Raw genomic sequence first — 24,762 nt, 5'->3', positions numbered from 1 at the left:
ACATCCATTTAACCAAAATTCTGACAATTCAACAGAAGTAGGGTGTTTGTGATCAGGAAAACTGTAAATAAAAGGGTAAACAAAGCATACAACTTCTGTAATCAAGAGAATAGATTCATTAAGGCTGGAAAGATCACGCAATACAAGACTGAAAATCAAAAAGAGCTTTTAGAGATGAGAAAAAAGAAAGATAAAATGAAAATATTAAGCTCTGGTGAACTCATACTTTTAGAACATAAAATAGACTATGAAGTACCTATCAGTTTCTGCTAGAACAGCAATCAGCTCCACAGCAGAAATGCAAATTAGTGAGGGAATTCATGCAAACAGATTTTTGTATAGGTACACAGATGTATACTAGCAGTGATTCTCCAGCTTTAAGGAGCAATTTGAAACCCTGGCTGATGTCAGTTCTCTGCTAATGCCAGACAACAACCACAGCCCATGCAGCTCTATTTCCATCCTTGCATTTAGCTCAGCCTACCTCAGCTTGGCTGCAGCCCTTTCTGAGGCAAGTAGCTTTTATGTAGCAGCGTAAATTAGGCCACAGATAAAGTAATCTGTGTATTTTAAGCTTGAAACCATCAGTGTCACAGAGCCGAGAGGTAAACAGATGCCTCTGCAATTTTACTGAGGCTATGGCCAGATGTTCCTATTCACTCTCCTGTTGTGTGCAGGACAAACATATTGTATCTACTTCCCACTGACAGCACACATTACCCACTGTTCTAATTGAAAAGTTGAAGTGAAGGGCGGTGTTTTTTCACTGCTTGCTGTTGCTGTTGATAACAACACTTTAATTTTGAAAAACATCCTTGCACTTTCGGCTTAATCTGAAGTGGCTTGCTCGGGGAGCTGTGCTCCAAGGGCTCTCATCACTCCCACTCTCAGCAGGAATTAAACATTCCAAGACCATTCTCAGAATTATCTGTGCTCTGTGACATCACTTGGGATTTTTATTTCCCTTTATAAATTTATTTATTCTTCTAGAGGGATGGATGTGGTGAAGCTCAAGCAGTCTAAGTTCTGTTGACATTTTATATCTTCCAAGAATCACTAATAAACAAACAGCCATAATGTAGGTTTACCATAATCTCTTTTTTCCTGGGGTTTCATCAGAACACTCAAATAAGGAAATATCTCCAAACAATCCTGGAGAGGTGGAAACTACAGGTGCAATCTGCTCCCAATGAGCTCAGAGATAACATTCCTGTTGACTGCCCTGATTGAGAAGTTTCACCATCTTTGTGCTCTGAGAAATCAGACACAGCACAAACAAATGAGGCACCTCAATGTGCAGCCACATCTGAAACCTCAGACAGGTAAATGAATTCACATGGCTGGATTCCCCAGGGAATGCTCCTCCTGGACAGGTCCATGTGGAAACCTAACCTCTCATTTCAGGAAAAAGCTGCGTATGATTTATTCACCAGTGGGAGAAGCAAATCCCATCCATAAATATTTCATATTTATGCCATACACCCCAGCAACACATTTAATGCATCACTCCCATAACAACATTGTTCTTAAACCAGAGGAAACCCACCTAATTTGTCAGGGTGAATTCCATGGATCAGGTACCTTGTAATTGCTTTGGCAAATCCAGAGCATTTGTAAATTTTATTTATTTATTTAACTCTAACCTTTCATTTCTAACAGGAACTAATTCTCACTGTATTATTCATGACCTACATTTTTACACTGAGGTTCTGAGCCAAATGGTCAAGTATTTACTGAGTTCTTATAGAACAGAGAAGCTTCACTGACTGAGACAAAGCAAGACTGGGTAACAAGACAAAGATTAGACCTAAAGGTATAAAAATCCTCCACCAAGCGTGATAGCTTTAAAGCAATACAGTATTTATATCTGGCCAGAAGTCACAGGAATTCTCAGTAGGAAATGGTAACCAGGGAAGCAAGGAAGTGAACCAGCTACTGCCCATTTTTATGGTCAAAGGAAGGTCACCACCCAAAAGGCACCATCACTCTGCCACCCTCCTTCATCCCTGTCCAAAAAGGACCACGCCAGGAGAAAAAGGAAAACTTCCCACTTCCTGCTGAGCTTCCCAGGGATGCGAGTGTGGCAGGAATGCTGGGCTCTGTCTGCTTTGGGACCACCAGATCCACACCCACACTCAGCAGTGGGTCAGCCTCACACACAGAATACCCTGCCTGCTGGGAGGTTACTTCCCACTCGGAGGCAAGTTGGGAATTTTGCTTCCAGTGGCTCCCGTTGCTGTTTAGTGACCTGGAAGCCCCCAGAGCATACCTGGGACAGCCACTCCTCATCCTCCTGCCCGCTGTGGTCAGAGGCCAAGCTGTCGTAGGACTCGTGCCGGGTGATGGGCCCAGGACTCCCTGGAGGCACCACTGAAAAAAACACAAAACACAAAATCAGACTTGCCGCTAAATGCTTCCTTACATCCTGACAGACTGGATCCCGTGACTGAGGGATTCAAACTCCTGTTAGAGAGCACACACTCCTTCCTGAGGATTCACAGTGCAATCTGAATATGAAATCACAGCACCACTTCTCTTCCTCAAAGTTTGTACTTAAAACCACAGAATAAACCCATTATTTTGACCCATTTTGCTGTTGCCCTCATGCTCCCCACTCTGAATCCTCCTGCCTGTTACAGAGCACAGCTGATCAACTGCAGGCTTTCCTGTTATTGAACTCCCCAGCAAGCTTCATGGCTCCAGCAGATGGTTTTGCTTTCAAACCAACAGGAACTTTATGGACTGATCTGAATTTTTTTTTTGTTCTTTCTATCCCAGGGGCAACTACCAGAGCTGTCAAGATTAGGGAAGCTGCAAAACCACAGCCCAGGGAGCAGCATCCCCCCTGCTTGGTCGCTGTATTTCTCCCTTGGGGAATACTTTTACATTTTACTGGAGATTCAAGATGGCTTTACAGTGAGAAAGAAATTTGAAAAAACAACTGAAAAGCTGAACAAATGATTGGTTTTGGTGCTGCACTGGAAGCCTTTCCCTGAGGAGTCACAGGTCTTGTGTTTCCACGCAGCTTCTGAGCACAGCGTTAACTCTTTCCACCCAGGAGTGATGAAATGCTGAATTCCATGGAAAAGCTCTGCCTGAGAGTTCACCAGCAGGGCAGCAGTGATAAAGCCCCAGCTGAGGTCAGCCCTCAGTCATTTATTTGGCTGTTTAATAAAGCAGCATTTCTGTGCCACACCTATCACAAAAGCAGTTTGGAGGGGCTGGTTGGGACGGGGGATCCCAGCTCACCACGGGCCCTACTCCCACCATTCCCAGTGGGAATGTGCAGTGTGCTGGGAGAAGTGACCTTATCAGACAAGTGATCCTGGCTGGAGATCTGCCATCCTTGTGCTGCTTGTTCCACATGTACATATGGGCATATTTTTCCAAGTTGAAAATGCCCTTGGAGCTGTAGGAACAAAGACGGTGTAAAAACGCAAAGCCCCTTTTTGCTCTTTTCCCCCTTTTCTGGGCACACACCTCTCACATCAGTATCAAGTTCCAAGATGAGATTAATTTAACCCTGGAAGGACATTTCCAGGAATTTGAGCTCAGGAGTAATCTTTTATCTTCCAGATGAATTCTTAGAAAATCTGAATTCACACTGGAAATTACAACAGACTCTCACCCATCACTGAGGTTATTCTGATGCTGCAACACAGAGTATTTTAAATTTCTGAAGAATTTCCCAACCATGCAAAATAACAAATAATGAAATTCCAATTCTTGCAAAGCTTTGTAGTAAGTGTTTTTTACTAGCTCTCCTGTAATTTCCCTTTCATTGGGAAAAGTCACAAATGGAGCAGACACAGAGCAGGAGCAAGAAAGCCTTGGCTGCACAGATATTTTACTGCAATTGCAGGTGGTTTGTACCCTCCTAAAATAATCCATTCAATGCCTTGTGTCTGAGCTATCATCACTTTCAACTTTTTCTATTCTCACACCAACATCTGGAACAAACACATCAGACATCAGACTGCAACTGAGTTTGTTTAACCTTGAAATACACAAAGTGAAAAAGTACAAAAAATAAGTGTTCACTAAAAATCTAAGGTGAGAATTCAAACATACAACTTCTGTCTGACAGTATGACAGGACATGAATTCCTACAGTCTGCTTATTAAATCAATCCAAAAATGAGCATTCAAGGACACTTCTGAACACTGATACCCATAGCAAAAATCAGAGTTTTGCCATCAATACTTGGCAAGGGGCAAAAAGGATCTTTGAGCTGCTCAAAAGTAATAATGGCACCTTTGCTCTCTGTCCTCCTTCAAGCCTCCCTTCTCTGCACTGACAGGACTAAAGTCACCATAGCACTGAAGGAAGATTGTAGCTGGGAGAACCACACTGCAAATGAAGTTATTGGTGTGATAATTGTTAGAGCCAGGAAAACTGCACAGAAGGGACTGGGAGACACCAGTGTCAACACAAGCCAAAGCAAAGGCTGAAATACAGCAGAGCTGATATTCCTCTGCAATTCCAGGACCTGATTCACACAGTTCCTGAAGAAGTATGAAAAAAAAAAAACCCTCATTGTTTAGAAACTTCTCCTTGATATTTACTGACAAGTAAAGAAAACAAACAATTTGTATTAATCTCAAATAATTTGCATAGACATTGCTGCCACGTGAGCAAGACCTAGATAAATACACATTGGAGGGATACTGGAATTAACACACAGTGGGTTTGCTCATGGATGGGCTAATTATACAATAAATACCTAAAGCTAAGACAAATCTTCCTTCAAGGATTATAAATTATCATCTTTCAGCAGCATAAAAGTGTTGGAACAAAGAACCACTACAGTTCAATTGTAGTGTGTGCACTTATGGCTTTAATTTGGGAACAATAAATCATTAGTTTTACTTAGTTTTGTGTACTTCTTGAACCAAAAGGTTTTAATTTTCTCATTTATAGAAATAAGCTTTGCACAATTCAATTTAATTGAGAGTTATATATGAAATTCCCAATGTGCTCTTCTCTAAGGGCTGCATGTTTGTCCAAATTAAGAGCAAACAAAGGCATTTGAGCACCACAAAGCCTGTTTGTTTGGTGCTGCCTGCCGTGCACATGCCTGCAGACACCCAGAGAGCTTGCCTTTTCCATCTCCATAATTATAATTTAGTATCATTAACGTTAATAATGTCAAATGAGCTTCTAAAACGCAGCAGGAACAGGACAATGTACTCTTTACTAACCCCTCCAGTCTCCAGGGATGTCTGTGGCGAACAGGTACACAGGATAAAAATGACATACCCCTTGTTTTCATAAAAACCCCACCCTAACACCTGATTTTGATGCCTTTTCTCTGGTTCCTCAGTTACATCTAGGTGGTGTAGAGACCTGAGGCAATCACAAGATTGTCAACAAACTTCAGGGCTCCTTGTGCTGGAAAATTCAGCTCCACAGTTTGAATTATTTCCTTCATGCCTTTGTTCCACGGCATCACCAGCAGAATGTGATGGCTCCGGTTCAGGTCTCCACGGAGCCACTCCAAATTCACCACATTCACCTTTCTTCCCTGTTACTGACGTGCTCTCAGCTCTGTCAGGGGTGGTTTTGGTGTCCCACACTTGTGTAGCTCACATCCAGCTCGTGCTTTGAGGGTCTGTGTCAGAGTCGGTGCTCTGTGCCTCTGGCTCTACCTCTGCTCACGAGTGACATCAAAGCAAAGGCAGGATTTCATTTTGGGCAGAACACTCACAGCCATGTTAGCAACAAACTGTTTGGAGGCTGGAGATGTGCTCCATGTAATTTTTCTCGTGGCTGCACGTTACTGAACAAAGTTCTGGTTTTAATGCAGTTTTCAGCTTGTAAACTCCTACAGGAGCATGGCACGCAGATTAAAATATCCTCTTCTACCCAAAACTACTCCCTGCTCGTTTTTTTCCTGTTAGGACTTTCTGAGATTCTCACGTGCATAAATATAATAAAATTAAGCTAAAAAAGGGCTATAAAGCAGGAGTTTAGCCAGACTGACAGTTATTCCACACCACCAACTGATAGAGCTGGATTCATTCATTATTTGTGACCTGTCCACAGCTTATTTGGTGCTTTATGGACCATCCACTCTCTGTATCAGCACTTTAATAAAGACATAGGTAGATCTGTAATTAGAAGATTAATTCTTCTTAGTTTTTTTTGGATGACTGCTTTACTTGCTCCTTACTCACACTGGTCTGATAGTCAACCGCCTGGATTTTTTTTCCCCAAGGAAGACTGGTATACATTCCCTGGGCTTAATTTCAGCTGCCATCTCCAAAGTTCCCTTAGGAGGCCAAGTACAAGGCACTTCTAAATCTGTGCAGAGCTAGAACCTGATATTATTCCCAGGACAGAGAACCTTAAAGCTGCTCAACACTCAAGACTGTGAGCAGACAATCAGTTCGGCACCACAACAGAACAAACAAATTCTTTTCTTGAGTTAAAGAATAATTTCAACTGCACGAAGGCACAGTGAAATCCATCTGATGGCCATCTTTAAAGAATTATGGAAGAGGTAACTATTTCTATAATTCACCGACTTCAAAAGTATGTTTGACATTATTGTCGGGAAAATTATGTTAACCATGGATTACTGTTACAATCCAAGTATGTAGTGAGAAGTCAAGAGGCTTAGTAGTAAATTTTCAAAGCGGTGCGTGGGGATTTACCCGTTTGACTCCCATTAACGGCAATGGGAGGCGCGCGGCGAAATCCCCGCACGCCGCTTTGAAAACTGACCCCTGCGTGCTCACGGACCCTGCTCTAAGGACTTCCAGATGACCACGCAAGAGGAGGAAAGAACCATTTCAGCATGTGCCCTTGTTCATTACTGTTGTTTGTACACATCTGAAAGCGTTTGAGCGGCCGGGCCAGCGCCGTTTCCAGCGCTCGGTTCATGAAGCGCGCGTTAGGGCGGGCGAGCCGGGGCTGAGCTGAGGAAGCCACGCATGGGCCCAGGGGTGTCCCTGCAGCAGAACCTCGACAGGCACATTCCCAGCAGCCAAGGCACCTTGCAGAGTTCATTGTCATCTCTATTATTTCACAAATATTTCACAAGAATGTATCGTGAGTTACTCCACTGCTCGCTCAACGATTTACTTGTTTAACCCAATCACTCAGTGCTCAGCCAGAAATTCAATTTGCTTCCTTTAACACTCAGTCCTGGTTCTTGCAGGGAGCAGAAAGTGCAGGCTACGGTTTTATGGAAATGTAGTTTTCCCTAAAAAACCCACCATGAACTCCATTTCATTAGAAACACCTTTTCTGGAAGAGGAAGGGGAGGCAGATTACTCTGCAATCTGTCACGCCTCCAAGTGTAAGAAGCAAACTTGAAAATTCCATTTTCACCATTTGTGACTCTTTCCAGGAAACCCCAAACACATTCTCTATGAGAAATGCCTGCTTGAAATCAGTTTTCTCGAGGAATATTGTAACCTTAGTTTGTTTTTTTAAAAAAATTTATATATATATATATATATATATATATATACATATATATATATACACACATACATATAATATACAGTAGTACTATAATAAAGTAGAATTTCATGAAAATGATTCACTGACTTGAGGCACCATCGGGTAGAAAGATTAAAATGGCAAAGTGGGAATCTAGAAAATGGATTCTCTGGCACTCTGATTTTGCAGTTGTAAGCCTGGAACACACAACTGGCACAACCTGGTGGCAAGGCCCTCACCTGTGGCACTGGGTACAGCTGAAGGGCAGCAGTTTGGGCACCATTCACACGACCAGCACAGGAAAATGAGGCAGGTGGAAATGTTCACCCATGTCCCATGGCCTGTTCCAGCTCCTCTCCATGGCAGCTCAGGTGAACTCAGGTGAAATCCCCCACTCCAGGGCAAGGTCAGAGCTGGGTTTGGATAGGGCTGGACTCCAGAAATGGGCTATGTTCAACTGGCCAAGTGCAGAACCAGTAAAGCCCAGCAGAGAGGCTGGAATGGAGCAGCTGAAACTGCCCCGAGCTCCTGCTTGAGCGTGGCCCTGCCACAGAGCCAGAGCACAAAGACTTTGAACACCTCATAACCACACAGCAGAGTAATTGTTGTTACTGCACAGGCTCTGCTTTTGATCAGTTTTACTGTTTGAAACCCAGCTTGTTGTGACAGACATTGAACATACCCAGAGCAAGAGCAGCTCTGGCCTCCCAGAAATGCTACACAACTCTCTAGTTACATCCACAGAAAGGGATGTACCAGCACCTGCATTCCTCCACCCCAAACCCACTGTTTAAGATGCACCCTCAAAAGAATGCAAGGAGAAAGAAGAACTGAATGGGATTATCAGTCCAGCTCATCCAGCTACGAGCAGAGCTGCACCTCACTCTGCTGTGCACTGAGGAGGGCTGGAGGACCACAATGCCCAGATTCCTCCTGTGGCACTCCTTGGCTGTCAATCCAGGCATCACAGCTTGGTTTTCACGGAGTATGTGTTCTCAGCACATATTCACAGCTATTTAATGCACTCTCCATCTCACCCTCAGACTTTCCACAATACTCACCAGCTCTGTGGATGTAATTTTTATTTCTGTCAATGGAATGTATGAAAGGAACATAAAAGGGGCCATAAAGAACCACGATGCTGCTTGGAGACAGAAGTCTTGCCCAGGGTGAACAGCTTTCATTAGAAGGAGCAGGAAGTGCAAACATGATGTCAGAGCTACAGAGATTATCTGTATAAATGGTGTTATCATTTAACCCAAACAAACAGCAGGGAAAGGCTCACCCCCTCCCTTTGAAGACAATGGACAGTTCCTAAACTGGACTTGTAATGAAAGCCATTTTCAGTGAAACACAAGATATGTGCAACAGTTGGTCCAGAAATGAAAATCTGTTATAACAGCCAAAAGTCAAAGGCAGCTATAAATACAGGCCTTAGGCTTTTCAAGAATCCCTTAACGAAGCCTATAAAACTGATTGTATCTTCAGGCCTAACTCAAGTGCAAATTCTGACTCAGAAAAATGTACCAGCCCTGCAAGTGTGACTTGGAGAGCAGTACAGGGACAAGGAGGAGAATACAGAGTGCTGGTTCGCATGCTCACATCTTGGAATACAAATTACATTGCATTAAGAATAAACAATTAATGAGACAGCAGAAGCCTCAGCTACAGGTCCATTTTTCTGAGAGAGAAACAATTTCCAGAAGTGGTCAGAGCGGGATGCAGAAACACTGCATCTTTCCTTTTAACACAACAGAAATGCTCTTTGATTATTTAAAAGCCAATTGCAAAGATCTGTCTTCAAAACCTCCTATTGCAGGTTTAATAGCAAAGAGGTGCAAGTACACTTACCAGCAACACGGGAGTAAAGCACAGACTTTTGTTTTAACAAAATCTATATTTATACGATTACATTTCCTATGGTTGAGGGCAGCTGTAATTAATGGATTTCCCTCCTTCCCCTAATGCAGTCATTTGTCAATTTAAACACAGAATGCCCAATCAATTTTGATGTATTTAGTAAGCAATTTGTCAGAGTACTGCACACCAGTTAATATATTAATTCTTGTCACTGGCCCACTTCTGACAACTGTAGGCCGTGTCCATGAAATTGGTCCTGATGAGCCAAAACCCTTGCCTGGAATGTGAAGGTGCCCTCTGCAGAGCCAGAGGAGAGAAATCAAATCTCAATCTATTCAATGCCTTTTTGGGGCAGTTTTTGGTCAATTTTAGGGGTTTGCTCATTAATGTGTTAATTGGCCATGTTTCAGATATTGCATCTGCTGTGCAACAGAAAAGGGAATTCAAAAAGAGAATTCAGAGAGGAGAGAGGACGAAGAAAGGAAATAAACACGAAATGAGGATGTCAGACTTTCTGGTGATGCAAAGTTACCTATTTCCATGGCAATTCCATTGTGTGCCATGAACACTGACTGTGGCAATTCAAACATGCAAACAACATGTGAGAGGTACAGAAGTGACACAAAGGAAACAAGGGGTAAGTCAGGCAAATACGCAAAACTTCAGAGCCTGGTGAAAGAAAGAAGTCATTTGAAAGAAACCTGAACACAACCAGGATATTGTCATGGACATCTTAACAGCCTTCTCAGGAGTTTATACAACCCAAAGCACCTTAATTCCTAACTAGCAAACAGCAGGAAGAAGGCAGGATTTAAAGAGTAATTAATGACAAAACTTGGCAGTTCTGTGGAGAAAGCTTTAACACTGCAAGTTCCTGTGGACACCAAAACCCTCCTGTGCACATGTGCAGTGCCTGGCACAGCTCTCCTCCCTGCCAGGACAGTTTAACTACACCACACGAAGCTATTTATGTTATAGCAAAAACATCTAGGAAGAATAAAATGTGACTTACATTTCCTTCTGTTGTGGTTAGATTTGGAAGCTGCTCAGGACACAGGTGAATAAAGAGGGAATATCAGAGACACAAATAAGGTAGAATATTATGTATTAAATGTGAGGAGTGCAGAGAAATATCTGATACCTAATACCCAGCACTGAAAACCTGAGGATTTTCATTAATCCAGGGGTTTGTGGGATGGGCTCATGGGGACAAGTGAGCCTGGAATCTGCTCTGTCAGAAGGAGCTCTCAGGACTGGTGATTCTCTGACCCACTGCAGAGTTTGGAGCAGGATCCTGACACTTCCTGCAGGCCAGCAGGCTGTGGAATTTAACCTGCAAGTTCGCTTTCAAGCCATGAACTTACAGAAAGCTGTAAATCCCTCACTTGCCACTTTCTCACCTGTGCAGCAGCCCGAGCTGTGCTCAGGTAGACACGAGCTGCACACACTGATGCAGGTTTCTGCAGCAGATGTCACAGATGACCTCAAAGCAAGGAAACAGCTGTGCTGATCCACTTACAAATACCCTTGGGATAAAGGTCTTGGACACTTGTTGTACAAAACATTTCTTCAAACAATGGTTCCTTGTTCCTTCCTTTCTAGCTGCAAATAAAACTTTCAGATTCTTTAAAAATATTAAAAGCTGAACCACGTGTTGATAACCTAACGCAGGATTTTTTGAATGTTCTCTGTTTAGCACAAGGTGTCACCGGCCTGGTTTATATTTTTCAAAGACTAAGGAAGATTTTGGCCCTGTGTTTTGGCATCAAACCTCTTATTTATGAAAACCTGGCCGCGCAGCCCTCCAAGCAGCCTGCCAGACGTCTCATTGTTCTGCCCGGCTGCTGACAGAGGTACTCTGTGCTAAAAAGCACACTGAGGGTTTTTCAATGACCCAGGGGGCAAAGGTCACTTATTATAAATGGATAATGAGACCTAATGCAATGTTCTGAGTGTGGACAAAGAAAGGGTCTATCCATACCCCCTTGTGACTTGGTCATTCAGGCTTTTATTTCCCCTGCACACTTAATGGAGCCAAACAATCGGCAGAAATGCTATACAGAAACGGAGAGAACTGCTGCATTCTACCTCAGAGACAGCTCCAAATAGTGACCCTGAAACGGCGCCACGGCTGCTCTCCCACTGACGTGGCAGACAGATGGACCAGCCCCCCTGAGCCCCGGCCGAGCCATTTGCTGGCAATTAGAGCCCCCGAGGAAGGCAGAGCGCGGCAAAGGCAGGCTGCAGCTAAAGGCAGCCCAGGGCAGAGCTGCAGGTAAGCAGAGCCTGAGCTGGGCTTAGCAGCTCTTGAACAGGTGGCTTTTGTGGGAAAGCTGCTTGGACTCCATTGTCGGGGACTTCACTGAGGAGCTTCAGCCTGAATAAATCCAGAAGACAAAAGTTCAAAGACAATCAGACACAAATTTCACTCTTATTGCCATTTGCATTATGTCCTCTAGATACTCTGCTGTCTTTAGTGGTTATAATTCTGTTATTCTGTCCATTTCACATCCAGCTTAAAGAATTCCTAATATGTGAATTAAAATCTGAGTTAAAAGTCTTATAATTCAAATAACACAAGTTCTTGAATTGGCCATGAGTCAGATACTGCATCTGCTGTGTAACAGAAAAGGGAATTCAGAGTGGAGAGAGGAGGAAGAAAGGAAATAAACACGAAATGAGGATGTCAGACTTTCTGGTGATGCAAAGTTACCTATTTCCATGGCAATTCCATTGTGTGCCATGAACACTGACTGTGGCAATTCAAACATGCAAACAACATGTGAGAGGTACAGAAGTGACACAAAGGAAACAAGGGATAATTCAATCAAATATGCAAAACCCCTTTAAATTAATTAATTTGCTGGAATTTAGCTACTACTCATTCTTCTTTCTTCAAAAATTTTTCAGTACTAAACCATTTGAAACATGGATTTGTACAGATTGTATACTGTCCTGTGTAGCAGTATTTGAGCTGTTATTAAAACGTTCATAAAATACAGAAAATGAGCCCCATCCATCCCTGCTTTCACCCTGTGGGATACAAGTGAAACAAGGCAGGAATCTAGCAAGAAAAAAATCTGCCAAAATGCAAACCTAGCGGTGCTGTGCACTACTAAATACTTTTTCATATTCTTTTGTACCCTTTGAGTCTCATCCCAGTTTTCTGTGCAGCACAGAAGGAAGACTCAAGCTTTGCAGGTTTCCATGACACTCAGATGCAGCAGATGGACAGGTAGGAGCAGCAGATCCAATCTGGCACCAGTGTCCCTTTCACCAGTCCCATCCAAAGTGCCTCCTGGCCCACACGGCCACTTGGTGCCTCTCAAGTGCCCCTGTCACATAAAGCTGCCTGCTCTGACAACTGTGCACAGCTCTGGTTTCCCCTGGAGAACCTCAGCAGATGCCAGGAGCTGCTCCCTTGTGAGACCTCAACTGCTACATCACTTTGATCCTAGACTGAACAGAGACCTGCTCCTCACTGTCAGTACTCCTCTCTCTTTTAAATTGTCAAATGAAAGAGAAATGCTCATTTTTCTACAAAGCCATCCTAAAAATGTGTGGGTTTGTGTATTTATGTAATATAGATATATCATATATAGAGAGCTATAGGTGTGTGAATGGTTCTGAATGTGCCATGCCATGAAATATTGGCTCTCTGAGAATGATGTGGCCAAGGCAGGAGGGCAAGCATCCCTGGCAGCAGTGCCAAGCTCCTGAGGGAGGCAGCTGTCTGAGACTGTGGCTGGAAGGAGCCCAGCACCAGGAGTTCCCAGGGAGAGGGAAATGCAGATTCATTTCTGGGTGTGGAATTCACAGGAGGAAATGGCTCAAAGCATGAGAAGGAATGAGGTGAGGGAACACTGAGGATTTCATGGGATCTGGTGGGTGACTCTCACAGCCCCACAACTCTGATTCATGGCAAAAATCCCAACACCACATTCACTGCTCCATCTTCACTAACAGAGTTACACACAGCCCTACTGTGGGGTTGAACATCCACTGAAATTGGCAGAAAAATCGACTTGGGAAATCACCCTCTGCTCAAAACGTGCACATGAGACAAGACAAGAAGTTGTCAGCTACTCACAGCCAGCCAGAAGATACTGGTAGTACTGCACAGCATCTGCAGCCAGGAGCAGAGGATGGTTTGCATTAAATGGTGGTTGGAGTTCATTCCACTGAGGAGTTCTGAGGTAAAACACAAGACTATTAATATTTCAGCTAATACAGAGAATGTAAATCAGTGTTTCTGTCATCACATGCAATTATCTATACAAGCTCACAAAATGTTTGTAATTATTTAAATTAGCTTGTTCAAACACTGCAATCCACCACAGGCAGTGGAGCAGCAGGGCCAAATTGTGCAGATTGTGAGGCAAAGACAATACTTGGTTGTTGACTGCAACAGGGATTGCATAAAAAAAAAAACCCAGGAAGGAGGTTTAGATTAAGTTGGTAAATATGTTTAGGACCATTGTATGTCATGCTGACGTTATATAAACACACAAGAGGAACTGGGGAACTTTTTTGTTCTGTTAACTACCACTGCTTCCATCCTGTGAAGTCATTGAGCACTTACTGTGAAAATAAAGCTGTGTAAAGTTATGGATTATTGATCCAATTAGAATTTTCAATTCCATTACAACCTACTCATTTCAACAATAATGGTCCCGAAGTCTGTGTTGTAATTTTAATTAGGGTGGGCCATTCCTAAATAGCTTGGTAAATCAAGTATTGATCACTCCAGTGCAGCCATAAGCAGCACTAAGGAATGTAGGAGCCAAGAAAAATCGATAGAAAAATATTTTAAAACGTCAAAAGCACTGACAACACTTTCTCATCAATTTTTCTTTACTTTCTTCTACATGTCAGGAATAATTTCTTCTACTGTCTTTAGAAATGGTACCTTCAGCTGCTCACAGGAAAACTCACAATGCTTCATCGTGGGAACCTTGCTCATGTCTCACAGCAGAATTCTGTACTTCAACACTACCAAAATAATCGTTCCTAGTCCTTATATAAAAAGAAAATTACAACCTGATCATTTAAAATCACCAATTAATGAGGATCTCTATTGATTCACAGACATGTTCATGCCTAGCTCCACGTGTAGAGAAGGATTTAGAAGCTCACTTCCCATTGAGACACATGAACAGTGACAGAACTCTACGGAAAGCAAGGCTCGAGTCTCTCTCCTTCAACAAAAAACTTCAGCAGTCTTTACATGGTGCCAATCACCATGCAGCTCATTCAAAAAGCAAGATCCCAAGCATGAAAGGAAGGGAAAGTCTCAGGAATGAGGTACCTAACCAAAGTCCAGCTGGCCCTGGGGCAGGTGACCATCTCCAGGGGGGTGTCGTCGCTGATCTTGGGCGCGGTGCTGAGCGGCCGCGGCTCCAGGACGTGCTCCACCAGGCTCCCGTAGCAGCTGATGATGTACAGCGACTCCACCACGAACTGCTTGGACTGGTCTGGGGCAGAAAGAGAGAAAATCCTATTGCAGCAGCACGGCAGCACCAGGAAAAGCTTTTGCAGAAATAGCAGGCTCTGTGTTCTTTTAAGGCTCTTGCTAGCAGCTAAAAATGTGAATTGAAAGTAGCAAAAGGGCTGGAGAGACAAAGAAAAAATCGTACAAAACACACAATTTTCACACAATTGTATGAATAGCTCATACAAGAGAAGTTTGTCACCAAGCTGTGTTCAGGTGATTACACATTTCCAAACTATCTGGTACATTTGCTTTAGCATAGCAAAGCATCTTTATCTCACAATTTTTTCAGTGCCACTCCACACAGTACCTTTGGACTGACCTATCAAAGTTGGGTTTCTGTCACTGTATCATAGAATAAGATCAATTATTCATTCCACTAATTAAAATTTCTTGTACATTTTACCAAAAGCATCCCAAAGCATGTTCCTAAAATTCTCGATTGCCCCTGAGTTTAAGGAACAAAATCCACAAATTGCTTAGAACCTGTCACAAAATAAGAATTTAGGTTTCAATGCAAGTCCTAATTCTGTGAGGTACCAACCTTTTTCTCGTTTGAGACCAGAATTGTTTGCAAACCACGACCTTGAAGCTCCAAAGACTGCAGCAACACAAAACTCCCCTCCCACGGACTTACTGGGTGAAATCTGTGGAGCTGGTTTGGATTTGCTTTAAAGAAAGAACAAAATAAAATGATGTAAGTTAATTCTCAAAAAATTAAGGTGTCCCAGCAATTTTAAGATATTACTTCAGAAAAGGGGAATATCTGCAGTTCCCACAAGGCTGAGCAGGATTTACAGATGCTCAGTGTTTGCCAGTAACAGGTCCCAAATTCCCCTGGAATACTGAACTCATTCACTTGAAGAACAGCAGTGGCTCATGATGGAGAAGTGAATTGTTTAAAAGACCCAATAGTGAACATTTGCATTAAATAGAAACAACTTCTGAAGTAAATACAAAGAAATCCTAAATCCTTTGGGAATGAAAATACAGATTCTGGGTCAGCCATTCCAGGCTGATGTTTCCTTGTCTTTTCCAAGGGAAGTCAGGAACAGCCAGGGGATGTGAGTGACACGGGGTGGCAGGGAAGGACATGCAGAGGGTACGGGAGAGGAAAGGATGCACACACTCATGAGCCACGGTTAGAACACACCAGGAATTCTACCATGGAAAAGCAGACTGAGGCACTGTGCTCGGGGCAGATCCAGGGGGTGAGGATGTTTATTGAGACATTCTGAGGTGCTTCTCCTCACAGGGACCTGCAGGTTCCTGTTCTGCAGAAACTCAAAATCATGGGCAGAGCACTGTCCATGCCTCAATCCATTAAATCAAGATTTTACCTTTTCCTCAAGAGAAAAGCTGTTTGACAAACCCACACAGGATTTTTCCTTCTTCATATTCCCCTTGTTCTAGTCCTTTTAATTGAATTATTTTCTGTTTTTCTCTCTGCTCTGTTTTACTGCTCCCTTCTCTTCCTACCCATTCGTCCTTTCCATTTTTCTTCTACCAATTTCTTCCACACAATTTCAGCCTGTGATCAGACCATCCCATTAACCTGGTTTTTACATAACAATCTCCAATTCTGAGAGGTGTGTGCATAGGTGTATGGAATTCAGCTCTAGAAGAATATTTTTAACAGCAGAATCAATTAAAACACTGTATGGTTATAATGATATTTAATTTATACTGATAGATCATACACATGGTGAGACTATGGTCACATGGACTTGGATCAGAGCTGCAGCTCTTGTACATGTGGGAGAAGCTGGAATGTCCCAAAAGAGCAGTTGGAATTTATAGTCAGTAACTCTGGTATTGAACCACCACAAAGCACTTAATATCCAACTGTTAAACCTACAGCTACAGATGACTGGGTCAGAAATCTGTGCTCCAAAAAGCTCCTGACTATAAATGTATCCCCTCGCTTGCAGTGGCACATCAGGTTTCTATATTAGAATATTTAAATTGTTATTGTTTTAACTAATAAGTTTTTATTAGCTACTCAGAAAAAAATCAGAATGGATTTCTTTCACTTTGAAATAATCATCTATCACAGAAAGGACATTTTAAATCAAATTGTATATTGAGAATTATTTTAGCTCTCACTTTCCAAGTATTCACATACTAATATTCCTTCAGAAAGGAAAATATAAATGTACCAGTGAATTAGAGTCTTGTTGCTTACTTCAGTTAATAAATGATTTGGTTTAATACAGAATTCAGGACAGTGTCACCCATCAGTCAGTACAGAGCAATCCAGGAGCACAGGCATGGCTCTGCCATATTCACTTCCTCTTGGCAAAAGGATCTTTCTATACTGTAATATTTTCAATATTCTCAATTTTTACTGAACTAATTCTGAGGTTATTAAAATGATTTTTCAAGGTTAATGAGGTAATTTAAAATGGGGAAAAAACTGGAAGCAACTGCTATTCTGAGCTACAAACTGGAGTAAAGTTCTACAGAGACAGAACTGCCTTCAAGCCCTGAAGCAGAAGTGAACCTGGGACCCAACACATTTTTCCAGAGTTCTCCACACTCCGAGTCCCCAGACCTGTGTTCAAGCAAATACAATTATGAACAGCCTTAGAGGAAATGGTCTGAGCTCAGTTCTATTTACATCTTGTCTTTAGGATGTGCATCTTTCAAGGCAAGCACTTAAGTGTTGGTTTCAGTGCCAGGAGCTTTTCCCTTCGAGGATGATGTTTTGTAGACAGAAAGAGCAGACCTTGTAAAACACGATTACTCATGTGGTTAAACTCAGCCCTGCTAGCAAACAAAGACAAGCAAACAAACAAAAAAGATTTGTGCATCTTATTGGCTTGGACAGATTTCTGAAAATGCTGCTGAGATGTCAACAAGTCTATTCTGAAGTCTCTTGCAGCTGAGGAATCTTTCATTTGAGCATCATTTTACTCGATTCCTGAGTTTTCATCGATACATTCCAACACAGATTTCATTCCCCCAGCAAACCTCCAAAGCCCAGTTATTTTCAGTAACAGTAATGCCATTAGAAAAATATCTTTACATGTCATTGTGATATTTTAACAACTTGGAAACCATAAATCCTCATTATTCTGCAGATGCAAACACCCTCTCAGCTTTATAAATGATAACAAAACAATAATGTTGAAGGTAGGTGGTGAATGACTTGTTTCTGCTATGAACTCCTGCTCTTTCCTTGCTCTTGGCTTGTCAGCACTTCATAAATTATTCCAAGAGCTGAAATTTAGGCACATTTGGCCTCACTTTTACAAAACAGTTACTTGAAAAGAATCTTCATAATACAGTAACTTCCAAAAGATTGTACCATCGTTTTCCTGAGAAGGAATGCAGCAAGAAATTCAGATTTTTGGGATTAAATGCTAAAATGATAGCATGAAGCTATCATGGGGCCAAAACATTCCCCATTATAATTTCACTCCTAGTTTCTCCCAAATGTTAGGAACAACATTTAGCATTGCATTTAAGACATCAGGGGGTGAAAAGGCAGTTTACTCCTTCCTCTCTGGATCTACTCCACTGTGCAACCACACCTGGGATTCAGTGAGACACAGCAGCAGTTCCACCCCAGTTAGGTCTGGACAGAAATCTAAATCAGGAATAGAATGTATCTGGGGAAGTTTCTATTATTATTAAATGTTCTAACATAAATTTGGAGGATTATTTCTATCTTAAATGCAAAAGCACCAAGATGCAGATCCAGACGTGGCCAACTGACATTTTCTACTGGAATGGCACAAAAGGAGATGGGAGGAAACTGAAGAAGAAAATGAAGACATCACTTTGTCAGAGCTTAAAAGGCAATGAAGAGACTGAGCTCAGCAGGCAAGTTCTTTCATGTTGCCAACACAGTAAGAGCAGATTAAGGCCTTCAGAGCTCCCACTTGGCCACTTTGTAACGCATCAAACTCTGCCATAATCTCTGGAAATGCATTGTGGTAGCTCTTTGTAAAAATGCTAAATAGTTACTAATATTTTAATTAGTTTACATTTTAATTATTATTATTTAACTAGTAAGAATTAATACTTCTAAACTATTTTGAAAAGCAGAGGCTGCATAGCTCATGATGGAGCTTTATGTCTCACAAAATGCTTCTGGCTCTTAAATGTATCTTTAAATCCACTGACAAACAAGTGACATGACTTTAAAATAATAAATAAATTGCATCTATGTGATATGAAGGAGCTGCCTTGTATATTCAAATACTTCTAGTCAAATAGTACCAGTCTACAAAGATTGAAAATTCCTTTGATTTTATATTCCCAACAAAAAGGCTCCAAATATATGAGATTCATAAAAACAAAAGCACTTATTCCACACTAAACCCAGTGACATGGAAACATCTATGACTGCTGATGGAAAAGGTTTTATCTTGACTACATAAGCAGCAACAAAAGCATCGGGAGAAAAATATTGCATGAAATTTGCATTTACACATAAAGTTACAAAAAAAAATTGTCTCAAAGTCTAGAAATTTTAATTCATTTATCATTGTGCCTAAAACATGAAAACAAAGATGTTTCCAGTTGTCAGATCATGAATAGAGCAAGAAAAAGCACGAAAAGCAATGCTAGGATCCTTTATTCACCAGGCACTTAGCTGTCAAATCAACATCCATTTTGTTTACAGAATTTTAGGTCTCATTAAGACCTTAATGGAAACAACATGATTTCTTCCCCCACCCAAAGTGTGTTTTTTATCCTAATTTCTCTGTAGACGAGTAAGGACCATATTTTTGAGCTAGCACTGGCATTAAACAAACCACAAAAAGAGTCTTGTGAAAGACAGGCAACAATTTTGGAGCCTATTTCATATATTCCCCTCTTTAATCTCAGCCTTTTAATCTTACTTCAATCTAAAACCATTTCTGGTTGACGTCTCCTGCTTTGTGCAGGGGTGACCCACACAGCCTTTCTCAGAAATCCACTGCCAAAACTTCTTCCAGAGCCTCTGCACTTCTTAGATCACCACCAGGCAAAATTTTTTGGTGCACCATAAACTGCATTTAGAACTGGTTCTTAGGGAGGTACTTCAGGAATGAGGAATTCTCCATGAATAAGGCAAAGTTTCTTCCCTTTCCTTTTTCACCTTTCCTTTTTCCTTTCCTTTCCTTTCCTTTCCTTTTTCCTTTCCTTTCCTTTCCTTTTTCCCTCTCTCTCGCCCTCCCCTCCCTTTGCTTCTCCTGGCACAGCTCCCAAATCCCTCCTCAGCCTTTCTCTGGGAATTCTGTGCCCTACAAAGCCCTTAACAAGTTCTTCTCCTGAAGAGAATATTCTGATAGAGACACTGAGGGTGACACAGGTGGTGCCAACTTCTAGAGCAAACCCAAGAGCCATGTACAAATATTCTACCAGATACTGGAGGGCAGAGTTAATAGATACCCTTAGGTAAATTAAAAACAAAGAGAAAATCCCAAACCCACAGAAAAACCCCAAAAACCCAAGCCCCAGGAAACTTCTTGCTGGAAGTTTTTAAATTTTCTAAGGTTCCTATTTCTTCTATTCTTATTATCCAAAACTTCCAGCATCTAAGCCCAGTGCTGTTATAAAGTGGTGGCTGAGGTGATGCAGCACTGCCCAAATACTGAACCAAACTCCAATATCAAAAATCTTGTTTTCTCTCTTGTCTGTATTCTTGTAACACGCTGCATTCTGGCACATTAAAATAAAACCCCCTTTTATTTCAAATATCCCATTTTAACAGAACTGCTCCCCATGTTGGAACAAGATGATCTTGACGATCCCTTTCACCCCAGACAGTTCTGTGATTTTTTTTTTCTCCAGAGTAATCAGCTTTCCTTTTTTTTTTCAGTACCCATTTTACTGCTTCACCTCTCACTGCAGTACTTTACTGCCTACTCACTGCTAATCTGGCTTATTTTTCAGAGGTCATCATCGATATTTTCTGTCTGTAAGCAACTTAGTGCTACAATAATAAAGGAAGCAATATAGAAAAAAAAGAGAGAGGCTTGTTTGGAAAGACACTGCAATCATTTCTGCCCACTTAGAAATAATTTATTTTTTCAACTTCCCTGCTACTTAAAAATTAAATGCACTCTCAAAGGTAAAAAGAAGGGAGAAAAAAAAAGTGAGTTCAATTCCTTGCAATGCTTGACGGTGAACAGGCATCCACAGTTGAAAAGTGAAATTATGTGCGTGGAAACCTATGGATCAGCCATGCAGGTAAACAAATGAAACCAAAAAATTAATCCAAAATTAAAAAGTCTAAGCACAGAGTTATTTTCAGCGAGGACAGCAAATGGAGTATAGGCATGCTGGGTTTGAACTGGGAACTCACCAAGGAGCTTTTATGGAAAAACATCCTGCTCCAAACAGGTAAGGTCTTCACGGAAAGGGGAAAAATGCACAGAAATTAGATGAGAACTCGATTCCCAACAAGTACACTGTATATCATGCTATTAAGATTTATGCAGAAAGTGAACAGAATCGTTGTTAGAGCCCTTGCTGGTGGCCTGGGGAGCAGCAGTGCCCAGGGCACACCCCAGAGGTGGGAGCTGCCGCGAGGGCTCCGCATGCCGGGACATCGGTGCAAGCTGGGCTCAGAGTTAGAGCTGGGTTAGGCACAGCTCAGGGCCCCTCCAGTCTGCGGCCAAAGCTGGGGCTGCAGCAGATCCTGGAGTCAGAACTGACAGCAAAAGGGAATGAGCATCCAAATCAGTCATGGGGGGTCTCCATGGAACACTGCGGGGCCCCGTGGGGCGCTTTTACAGAGTTACTGAGAGGAGGGCAAATAAAACCAACAGGTGCAGTCAGAACCTTTTAGGGACAATTACTCAGCCTTTTGCTAGGACAGAAACACCCATGGAATTCAACTGTTTGACCCAGAAATCTTCTTCCTCCCCTTAAAAGCTTGCACAGATGCAGGAAAGAGAGGCCGAACTTATTTCAAGTGTATTTGATGCTCAGTCACCAGATCTAGAGCTGAGTGCTTTTGGCCACCCAACAATTTACACCAGGATTTGATTTCATGTTTTGTTCAAGCATTTTGCACAGTGGGGAGTTTTTAACCCAATATTAATCTGAGGGAATTTTAAATTTATATTTCCCTTTCAAAAGCCATTGCCACAGTGACATTTGCATAAAATCTGGAAAAGGAGCAAAAGGAGGCAAATTTAGAGCGACTCACAGGCTCAAGGCTTCTTGTGAGTCTCATTTGGGATGTAACATCATCCACAAAATCACTAAATAATGATTTTGTAAATGCCAATGGCCCTGTTTTCATATTCTGACTCAGCAATAAGTTCTGGGTAGTTGAAACAGGTGAAATATTTCCAGGCAATGAATTATCAGAAAAGGTCCAGCACTGGAGGATGTATAAAGCACTCAGCCATAGACCAACACAATTTAAAGGATACCAGCCTGATAAAAAAGAATTCAGTGAACTAAATCTGACATGAGCACAACATCAATGAATGAAGGGATCCTCTCAAAAAACATTCGGGTGAAGGTAACAAACCTAAGACAAATATTCTTCAACATGCAAAGATGCAAACATCCAATAAAGAATAGAATAGTACAGGAAAAAACTCCTATTTTTAATTATTACTACAGGCCAAAAAACCAATTTTTTGAGCTCCATATAAGGGACTGGCCTTTAACTTTCTGTATTTAATAAATTGGTTAATATTTTTGGGGATAGAGCTCATTTGACAGAAGCAACCAACCCTCTAGACCTAATGTATCATCTTTGAACAGTGGTAAAACCCAATTAAATTGTCTGAACTGAATGATCTCTTATAAAGTCAGCACATCCAGTCCCCGAGTCAAAGGCCAGTCTAGAAGATGAGTCCAGCACTATTGCACTGCTTAAATATTTAATTGAAAGCTAAATCTCCTGCATAACCCAAAGCCAACATAATTTAAAACCTAGAATGTATCGAGTGTAAATTTGAAGAGTCATTGGAGAGTGGTCAGATCTTCCTGGGAGCTTAGAATTCAATTTCTAAATGATGATCATGGATGTTTTGTTCACTATTTCTTTTTCTTCTTCTCTGCCTCAGTTGCTCTGTCTTCAAACCTCAGGCAAATAACACTCAGCTGAGCCCATTAAACATTTCAGAAGATAACACCGGCTTTTTCTTCTTCCACAACTGCTATATTGACCTGATTATACTTGCAAATTAACAAATTCTCTTAATTACAAACTGGCCCAGGTGGGCTTCAGTTGAAGGTTTTGTTCAGTTGGTTTTGGATAGAAAATTTTGTATCATGAAGAAAATGTAATTACACTTCCACAGACTACAGCAGAGTCTCATTAAAATGCTTTTACACGTGAGAAAACCAACTCAGTGCCTCCTTCCTGCTCAAAAGACCTGATTTCTTTCAAGACAACCATCTTTTCCCTATGATATTTATATAAGCAATTGCTTTCCCCTATTTCCCTCACATAATATGGATGGAATGCTAATTGAGAGCGAGAGAGAATTCACAAATTACAGGATAACCCAACCTTGAAGAGACAGCACCAGATGGCTGCGCTCGGTGACAGCAAGAGAGCAGTGCCAAGGCAAAAACTCACCCAGGTTCCCCTTTCCCAGAGCTGGGGAGAAATTCCAAAGGAAATCATGCAATGAGGATGATTTACCATTCCAAGCTCTGACAGCATTTTTGCAGTTTCTTACCTGGTTCTGAGTTTTAGCAAATTGAAAACTGAAATACTTTGATTTTGTGTGGTTATGTTTAATGAACCTCTTTAAGCTTTTAATAAGCTGTGCAATACCAATTTCTTCTAACCCACATCATGCCAAATCGAGAATCCTTTCATAAACAGTGACATCTGAACAAACTTCAGCGCAAATAATTGTATTTTGGATCAATTGCAAATCATTACAGCAGTTGCTTTGTTACTAAAATATACTATAAAAACTAAAAATTATGTAAAATATGTCTGAGACATGTGCCAGAAAGAGAATGTCTGGCTTCAGACAATTGTGCTGAACTCTTTACTTTTTTTTTTCCCCTCTACTCTTTCAGTTATTTTTTCCTAATTAATTTTACCTTAATGTGGTGATTTTGCACCACCTATTTCTGTTTGCTGCAGTAGCTGACTCTGGGATAAATGAAGCTCCCCGAGACAAAATAAACCCAAGATATATCAGCGACTTTCTGGGCATAGAAAATTTAAATGATAAAATTGCCTCAGACACATTACCTACTTCCCCCTTCCTGACTGAGGGTGGAATGAGGGATGGGGTGAAGAAGGGATAGAGTTTCATGTTTAAAAATACACTATCTAAATCTCCTGGCTGGAAAAAAAACCCAGCAAGGTTTATCCCTTTGCTGCAAGGCACACTGGATTTCTGTGTTTTGGCCAGGCTCAGCTAATGCAGGTTCCACCCTGCTGCTCACTCCAGGATGAGCTGGGGACTGAAGTATGATACAAACACAACGACCCTGTCCCTTGAGGAAGTTCAAACAAATGCTGCTGTCAGAGGGGCCAACTTTGACAACAGTTTTATTTTGGGGCAATTATTGTATCTTTTCTCTCCCTCCTTCCCATTACAGCTCATCCATGTCCCCACTGGAAACTAACTACAACTCATCCCACAAACCCAGGGAACTCTTGTGGAGTTACTGTGGGGCACAAAGCTGAATTCCAGAATGATCTGATTCACTGCCTTTTGTAGACAATGAGATGGATCATACAGCTCTCCCCCTTTCCAGTCTATAGCTCTTTGTAAATGAGCAATGAATCAACCCATTCACCAGCCTTGACAAGAAAGTCAGCATTACTATCAAAATGTTGAGAGGGAAACTGAGGCACGGATACAGAAAGACTTATTAAATCCAGCTCTTGTGCTGTCCTGCATCCCCCCCTAATCTTTAAAACATCAGAAGCTTCCTTACTCATCAGTGTTAGAGCCCCTCTGGGAAAGCCCGAATGTGCTGACAGCACAAACTACAGGAAAGCCAGTCAATGGGATGACAAAACGTAGGGA

The 24,762-nt window shown here is 41.7% G+C and overlaps 1 protein-coding gene across 12 annotated transcripts in view; it reads right to left on the bottom strand.

Moving 5' to 3' along the window:
- Positions 1-24,762, bottom strand: part of BCAS3 (BCAS3 microtubule associated cell migration factor) — a 297,010-nt gene that overhangs the window by 175,410 nt on the left and 96,838 nt on the right. For 9 of the 12 annotated variants that reach the window (XM_038157808.1, XM_038157814.1, XM_038157812.1 and 6 more), the window contains exons 17-21: positions 21,102-21,146; positions 15,345-15,469; positions 14,618-14,783; positions 13,400-13,500; positions 2,270-2,370 (exon numbers count right to left, since the gene is read on the bottom strand). In XM_038157808.1, coding sequence (XP_038013736.1) covers positions 2,270-2,370; positions 13,400-13,500; positions 14,618-14,783; positions 15,345-15,469; positions 21,102-21,146 — 538 coding nt within the window. The remainder of the gene's footprint in view (positions 1-2,269; positions 2,371-13,399; positions 13,501-14,617; positions 14,784-15,344; positions 15,470-21,101; positions 21,147-24,762) is intronic. The other 3 variants (XM_038157809.1, XM_038157813.1, XM_038157806.1) reach the window with 1 other exon arrangement.

Source organism: Motacilla alba, chromosome 19, assembly GCF_015832195.1.
Source record: "Motacilla alba alba isolate MOTALB_02 chromosome 19, Motacilla_alba_V1.0_pri, whole genome shotgun sequence".
Taxonomy (NCBI): Eukaryota; Metazoa; Chordata; class Aves; order Passeriformes; family Motacillidae; genus Motacilla; species Motacilla alba.
Note: the sequence above shows the minus strand (reverse complement) of the source record. Positions and strands in the feature narration are given on the sequence as shown.